This window comes from Lutra lutra, chromosome 5, assembly GCF_902655055.1.
Source record: "Lutra lutra chromosome 5, mLutLut1.2, whole genome shotgun sequence".
In the NCBI taxonomy this organism is placed as follows: Eukaryota; Metazoa; Chordata; class Mammalia; order Carnivora; family Mustelidae; genus Lutra; species Lutra lutra.
Genome location: NC_062282.1, coordinates 104,566,547 through 104,575,060, shown reverse-complemented (window position 1 = coordinate 104,575,060; position 8,514 = coordinate 104,566,547). Strand labels below are relative to the sequence as shown.

Below are 8,514 nucleotides of genomic sequence, written 5' to 3'. Positions count from 1 at the left end.
ACTGGATTAGTTTGTATGCAGAATATACTGCAGTTTACCTTCTCCAGTCAGTTCTTTAGGAAACTGGTGCTGGTCGGTGGTGGTTTTCCCGTCTCCCAGCCAAGTGAAGGTCAAAAGCCAACAAAAAAGGAGGGGACTATTGGTGCTGGTTGCTTTCTGGGCTTTAAGTGCTGTGCTACACATGTCCACCAGGGGCCGCTGAAGCTAACTAAGCTCAGAGCACAAATTAGGCGAGCCCCTGCGCATGCTCACTGGGTACTGCGCGCGTTTCTGAACCGTCCCCCCCCACCCCCCCCTCCCGCGCCGCTCTAGATTTCAGCTGCTGTTTTCCTGGTGGCTGCCTCAAACCAAACCTCTCTGGCTGAGTACGGCAGTGCTTTGGGGACAAAAATATTCCTTTTCTCTGGCTCGGCCTTGTACTTAATCGTTTCTTGGGCAAATCGGGCGGCAAGTATTTGTGTCTACATTGCGCTGCAGTCCCGGAGGCAGGGGGAGGCTGAGCCCGGCGCTGAGTTCGGGCTGACTGGGGCCTGGGCCCTGCGAGTTTGTACCACTGCGCGGATGTTGCGATGGCTGATCGGGGGAGGCCGAGAACCTCAGGGACTGGCGGAGGTAAACCCCCAGGCGATCCTGCCTGCCCTGGTAGAGGCCGAGCTTCCCTGAGCGGTGGCTTCTGTCTTAGCCCTACTCCGGGTTCAGACGCCGGAGACCCATGCAGAGGCGGAGCCTGCGTGTTCGGAGGGCGTCGAGGGCGTGGTTGGCGCGGGAGGGAGGGCGAAGGGGGCTTCGGGGTGGGTGGGGCACGCTCTGCTTGTAGCTAATCTGAACTAATTCTCCTAAAACCTGGGAAGTAAATATCGCCTTTTCAAAAAGGAGGAAACTGAAGCTGTTATGATTCAACAACAGGCTCAAGGACTAGTCTTCTCCGTACTTAAACTAGCGTCATTTCAGTTATGAAAGTATCTGACTTAACTACCAACAAGTGGTGACTGCACCTTTTTAGTTTATTAGAATTGGTGTCACTTCCCAACGTAGACTGATGCTTGCTCAGGGAATAGAAAATCTATTTGATTATTCAACAAAAATATAAAATTATTTTAAAAAATTAATAATTTGCTTCAAAGTCAAGAAAATGATTTTGTAATTAACTCCTATTTTTTGGTTCCATAGTCACGCTTTCTTCATGGACTGAATAATTGGATTGACTGTAATTTACATTTGAAATATTGAGAATAAAATAATTTTGGAATTTTAAAAGGATTGAGGTCTGGAATTTATTTCAGATGCCACCCAGGAATTAGAATTTGTACTTGGATTCCCTTTTATGTCTCGTAGGAAATAGTTATTTTGATGGTTAAAAATAAAAACTTGGGGTTGTGAGTCAGCAGTCTTATTTCTCACTTTTAACTTCCTTATAGCTTTGCAGTGGAGGCTTACTGTCTATTAAAAAAATATTTCATATAGGTTCATTTCAGATAGGCTGGAATCTTAAACATTCAGGAATAGTCATAGATAATGATATATGTGACATGATGATTCTGTATTCACCCGATTACTTGATTAGTCACATAATTTCATTAATTCTGCCATGGACAGTAAACTTTCATTTGAGGGAAGTAGTACACAATTTTCAAATTTCTCACTTTTGCTTTTTTCATCAGAGCCACCAGTAGAGGTGAGATGGGATAAGTTAAAAGCACCCACTGCTTTGGGGGTGATTTTTAAAAAAATTTTATTTATTTTATTTATTTGACAGAGATCACAAGTAGACAGGCAGGCAGAGAGGTTGGGGGGAAGCAGGCTCCTTGCCCAGCAGAGAGCCCAATGCGGGGCTTGATTCCAGGACTCTGAGATCTTGACCTGAGCCGAAGGCAGAGGCTTTAGCCCACTGAGCCACCCAGGCGCCCCTGGGGGTGATTTTTTGTGGAAAACGTTTATGCATGTTAGGTTATACAATTTGTACTTTGTCAGAACCATTGATTTTCCTTCATTGATGCATTGTTTCTCTGCTGGGATGATTTTGCCCTTAAGGCATATTTGGCTATGTCTGGAAACATTTTTGATTTTCAGGATGGGGAGATTAGATTTCTGTTAGCATCTGGTATGTAGAAACTAGACATACTGTTGAATATCCTACAGTGCATAGGATAGTCCTCAACAGCAAAAAATTACCCGGTCCAAAATCTCAATAATGGCAAGTTGGAGAAATTGCAGTTCAGAGGTAAAGAACCACTTATCATGAAATGGTACTGGGTTTGACTACAGAAAGGGGGTTAATCAGACCTACCTTACAGAATAGTTGAGTGAATTATATGCAATATGTGCTTTGCACAGTGTCTGGCATATGGGCAGTGAGTGACCTAATACTCTGTAAATGTTAGTAATTATCTTTAGCAATATTATTATTTTTTTAAGATTTTATTTCTTTATTTGACAGAGATCACAAGTAGGCAGAGAGGCAGGCGGAGAGAAAGGGGGAAGCAGGCTCCCCACTGAGCAGAGAGCCCAATGTGGGGCTCGATCGCAGGACCCGAGCCAAAGGCAGAGGCCTAACTCAGCCACCCAGGCACCCCTCTTTTATCAATATTATTGTCCAAACATGAATTTATTGAATTTATCCACTCTGAATGATTTCATTCTTTCGTTTATTCAGTCAGCAATCACGTATTGAGTGCCTATCATGTTTTCGGTACGGTTTTAGTCTATATTTACCCTTTGAGCGGCAGGTTTATTTCTGTCAAGTTTTGAGAAACACTCATTCTGAATACTAAGTTGGATTGGCCCATTGATTTTTTTTTTTTTTTTTTTTTAGGTCACGAGGTTTATTGAGATGTAATTTCTTAAAATAAAATTCACCCTTTCTGTAAATTTATGGTGACTTGAAAATACTAAAATTTATAGCAAGGGTGAGAATTTTTTCCCCCCTTACATTGTTTTTAGTTAACAATCTGAAGAGTGATGATCTGAGTTTAAGGATACTTAGAGCACCTGAGTGGCTCAGTGGGTTAAGCTGCTGCCTTCGGCTCAGGTCATGATTTCAGAGTCCTGGGATCGAGTCCCGCATCGGGCTCTCTGCTCAGCGGGGAGCCTGCTACCCTCCCTCTCTGTCTACTTGTGATCTCTCTCTGTCAAATAAATAAATAAAATCTTTTAAAAAAAAAAAGGATACTTAGATCAGTTCTAACAAAGAGGAAAAATTTCATGATGTGGATTTGTAGTAAGAGAAATGTTGTATGTTAAATTGGTAGTTAATTGATATTAGGGGAAATAGTATATAGTATTAGAAGATGGTATCTTACAGATTTTTAAGTCTTGTATTCTTAGATGAGTAACATGCAGTTTTATTTCAGTATGTTCTTTTATAATAAATCGTTTAATCTCTTTCTCTGTTTTTTTTCTTTTTTTTTTTTTTTCCAATACAAGAAATCTCCTTTACAGACAATAGGTGAAGAACAAACCCAGAACCCCTACACTGAACTGCTTGTACTGAAAGCTCATCACGATATTGTACGATTTCTGGTGCAGTTAGATGAATGCAGGTAAGAAGCTCTAGTTGTCTAATTGCATACTCTTTGGAAGAATTTTTAAGAAATCATATATTTTTTTAAGATTTTATTTATTTATTGGACAGACAGACATCACAAGTAGGCAGAGAGGCAGGCAGAGAGAGAGAGGAGGAAGCAGGCTCCCTGCTAAGCAGAGAGCCCGATGTGGGGCTCGATCCCAGGACCCTGGGATCATCACCTGAGCCGAAGGCAGAGGCTTTAACCCACTGAGCCACCAAGGCGCCCCAGGAATCGTATATTTAAAAACAACTTCATAATATCTTTTCTCAAAATTTCAACTCTGATCATTACTAACATTTACTAGAAATTGACATCTGCATCTTTATCAAATATGTGCCAAAGTCATTTTTTGCCCAGAAGTCAGGGTGTTATATCTAGTGACTTGATGGTGATCCTTGTTTGAGGTTTTTTTTCTGTTGTTAGTGCTTAGAAATATTTTTTGTTAGTTTTATGGAAGGGACTGAATTTAGAATTTGAGTGGGAGTTATGTTAAGGTGAACCTAAATTTGAGAAACAAATACAGGGAATGTTTAACTATGAAGTACCTACCAGGAATGTGCTGTTTTTAGTGGAAGGTAAGGTAAGTAATCTGAATCTTCTATTATTGAGGAAATTCTTTTAAAATGTGCATTGTTTACTTTCTTGTAAACATGTTCAATGTTGTGTTTAATTGCATATAGAGATGAGATATGTAGGCTTTAGGACTGTAGATTTAGCTTATTACTGATCTTTATATCTGTTTATTAAGCCCTTATTCAACTAAATGCTTAGTAGTATGTAGCATAAAAACAATTAGAGTTAATTTTGTGTTTAGTATTTATCTTCCTAGAATCTAAACTTCATGGGGGAGGCATGTTTTTCTTATTCACGGTGGTATCCTTAGTACTTGGCACAGTGCCTTACATGTAGCAGGTAATTAATAGTTGTTGAGTCAGTGACTCCCTGGACTATTAAGTGTGCGCTTTGCATACCATCCTAACTCCCTAACCCCCTATCTGTTTTCCCTATCATTTTTCCCACTCTCATCTCTAATTTTCTTTTTTACCTTTGATACTTGATACTATTTTTTTTTCCAATTTTGACAACATGAGTGACTGCTGTTGTGATTATTCCTAATTCTGACCATCACTTCTAATGTCTATTACCCTTGTCTTCTTGCTGCCTTTTTTTATGTCTTTGGTATTGCTTTTTGCATGTGCAGTGCAAGTCTGGCACTACCTGGAGTTAGGTCAAATTTTACAGGTTAGGGGCATAGTCCTGCACAGAACTCCTCTCACCTCCATCACCAGCTGCAGTGTCCAGGGGTGCCAGGCCACTCCCCACTTCTGACCAGCTGGTTACAAATCCCCACTGCCCTCAGATTGGATATTTACTAGAAGCACTGACAGAACTCAGGAAAACACTATTCTTAGGATTACAATTTTATTATAAAGGATACAGGCAGGATTAGCCAAGTGCAGAGATGCACAGGACTAGGTCTAGGAAGGCCTCAAATGCAAAGCTTCTGTGTCCTTAGAACATGTCACCCTTTAAGGACATCAGTGTATATTACTATCAGGGAAGCTCACTCAAGCTTTGGGTATCCAGAGTTTTTACTGGGGTTTATTAATAGGAATGACTAAGTCATTTGCTGTCTGATTGAACTCCATTTCCAGTCCTTCTCTCCCTGCCCTGTCCCCACACTCTAATGCCAGGTTGAATGGTCAGGCTAATATCTGTGGCTCAAAGCACAGCCCTCTAATTACAGGGTTCATATTTCCCACATGGCCAGACCATATCCTTTAATTGTCTAGAGGGCCCAACGTGAATCATCTTATTTGCATAAACTGAGATGAGGTGTGAGGAGCCTAGCTCCATTCTAGAAACCGGGGACACAATCCAGCCAAATTATGTTATAACGATATGTTCCTCATCTTTTTGCTTGAGGTTTGCTTCTTATATATATTACTAGCCTACAGCACTGTTTTGTTGTCATATGATCCAGCCAAATCATAGCAGTAAACAATAGTATAATAATCTTCAACCTTTTTAGTAGTATTCATTGTTGATATGTTCTGAGAGACATTATTTAGTCAGCCAGCCAGCCAGTCAGAGCTTTGAAACTAAACATTTCTGGAAATAGAGGCTATTTGGACAGCTAAAGTTTGTTATTTTACCATATTAAATTGTTAGGTAGGTTTAAAAAAAAATAGTTTCTTGGCCCATAATCATTAACATTTGGGTCTTAAGGAATTCTCAGATCATGTTGTCTGAGAAAGTTAAATAAAAAATACACAATGTACTTTCAGGATGTGTTCTTTAACTTTTTATATAGAATAACCATTAAGATTCCATTTTCATTGTTATCTGTCCTGTGAAATCTCCTCTTGGCTCTATTACACAAAAGAAGAAACTGCAGAAAAGGCCATCTCGTAGAATAATGATGATTGTGCAAGTGCTGATATTTAATTGCATTTTCCCCCACAGTGATGCTCCCGTATAAATCAGTTGTTTAATGAAGTAGTAAATGTTCTTTAAACAGTAAAAAAATTACAGACAAGTGTATCAATTCTTTATTGCTCTCTCAAATACCACCCCAAATGTAGTGGTTTAAAACAACCTGCTGTTTACTAAGCTCACTAACTGAAGGTAGCTATTGGGTGAGGCTCAGCTGGGTGGGCTTCAACCCCCGCCCCCCCATCTGTGCTGGGATCAGCTGATCTTGTTTTAGGTTTACTTAATGCATCTCTGGTCAACAGGTAAATTGGCTGGGGCTGGATGGTTCATATTGGACTCAGCTGGGATGACTGGGCTTTCTCTGTATGGTTGCTCAAGTGCCTGTGCACGTAGTGATCATGGAGTTCTGATACAAGCGAAAGGACAAACCCTGATCTAAAACTCTTCTCAGGACTCTGTATCATGTTTGCTGCTGTTTCGTTAGCCAGAACGAGTCAGGAGCTGGCACAGACTCCGTAAGTGGCTAAATAAACTCTACCTCTTGAGGGGAGAAGCGACTAAGTCCTATTGCTAATGCTGCTAGACACAGGAAGGGAGAATAATTTGTGGCCATGTTTGTTACTGATCACAGGGAATCTGAATGTCTAGAAAGAGATGAAAAACCTGCATTTTGGCTTTTACAATAAAGTGAAGATATTACCATATGAGTCACATTTAATTCTTTGTGCTCATGCTGTTATTGTTTGAAAATTTATATCTAGTTAGACACAAGGTTTTCCTGTCAAAGACCTGTAGAAGTTTCAATGTGTGTTTTGCTTTAAAAAATTCAATTCTGCACTGAATAAAGAACAACCACCACCATGAAGGAGTCACTACTGGTAAAGAAGATATAAGAAATCTACAAACTATATGAATATTTATTTAAATAGATATTTCTATTTTTCATTTCATTTCATATTATATTTTCATTCTTAATCTAGTATTTTAGATAATTTAGAATTATCTTTACCATTGCTAGTGTACATTATTTGTGTATGGTCAAATTATAGAAATATATATTATTCTTTTTATGTTTTTATTTAATTTTTGTGGACCTTACATTCTGGTGTTTTGGTCAGCTGTAGTAATCCAGGTTTCACGCTTCAGGTCTTTAGATAATATCATTTTATTGAGAATTTTGCAGAAGGATTTTCTTGTTTTCTTGGCGGCTCAGCTAAAATCAGTGAGTGGAAAATTTTCACAGATTGGTTTTTGAAGATACCAAATAAATCCTGTATAACCTAACAGACAGCTGCCTTTTCTTTTCTTCTTACTGTTTTTTGAACATGAAGTGAGGGTCATATTGATTGGGAGATCACTAAAGAAGGCTAAGCCTCAGCAAGAGTCTTCCAAAAAATGGACTGTGCTAAAATTGCATGTAATACTCTAGCACTTGACACATTAAACTAAACTGAGTTCATAACACATTTTAAGAATAGTTTTCTTTGTTGCTTATTTGACCATTCCTTGCTCCTCCAGGAAACAGACAAGGTTATGTAGGATGGTGATCATGACTGGAAAAGAATCAGGTGATCCATGAAATGCCAGAGTGGAGAACAGAATGTGCCCCCAGGATAGCTGGTGAAGCTGTACATTCACAAGACTCTAAACATACTCAGCCAGTTTGGTAATTCACTGACAACAAACAGTATGTTACATCTTTAAGGAAACATTCTTAAGCTAAAATTATCTTTCTCACTAACATTCAGAGAATAGAAATCAGTAGTCAAGGTGATTTAGACCTTTTTAATACCTGAGTTCCCGGCAAAACAGATAGCAAAATGGAATTGAGCACACAAATGGTTTATTAGAGAGAGACATCAATGAAGGGAAAACAGAGAAAGCAGGATTAGACGAGGGGAGCTATTTCAGACTGTGGTGCAGCTCTGACAAAGGCTCTCTAGGCCCAGTGGGGACCTCTGGAGGAAAGAATGCTCTTTAGAGGAATTCTGTGTTGGATAGAAATAAATGGGGCTTTTAACCCTGCCTTGCTTAGTCGTTTGCTGAGGTCCATCCAGGAATGTGCTTCCAGGTCCACGGCCCTGTTTAATTTTTTTTGGCTAGGAGCCAACTGAGATAGTATGACTTTGGCTTGAAAGCTGAAGTGGACCCTAAAGTGACACAGCTGGAGGCATGTTAACCACATTCCTCAGAGCTGGGCAGCTTCCTCTCTTGAAGGGATATCTGCAAGATGTATGTTGCCTTTCCTATACAAACTGTTTCTTGGGATCAGTAATAATGGATGGGAAGAAATTTCTCTTTATGGAAGAATTCAAGCTAGGAAGGATCATGAAAATGGAATATCGTAATTTTGCAACCTCTGATAACAAATTTAGACAGTTTATTGTTGGTTGGTAACATCACATGCTCACAAAACAAAGATTACCAGAAATTACATTTCCTGTTGGAGTATATGAACTCCCAATGAAATGGCCCTACCAAAAAGTCAGATTTAAATCTGATTAAGTCTCTA

General features: G+C 39.5%; 1 protein-coding gene across 2 annotated transcripts in view; it reads left to right on the top strand.

The window, feature by feature from the left end:
* The first annotated feature begins 277 nt into the window (after positions 1-277).
* Positions 278-8,514, top strand: part of WDR41 (WD repeat domain 41) — a 41,623-nt gene continuing 33,386 nt past the window's right edge. The window contains exons 1-2 of one of the 2 annotated variants that reach the window (XM_047730029.1): positions 278-612; positions 3,424-3,539. In XM_047730029.1, the coding sequence (XP_047585985.1) occupies positions 562-612; positions 3,424-3,539 (167 nt within the window). In that variant the 5' untranslated portion in view covers positions 278-561. The remainder of the gene's footprint in view (positions 613-3,423; positions 3,540-8,514) is intronic. The other variant, XM_047730028.1, reaches the window with a different exon arrangement.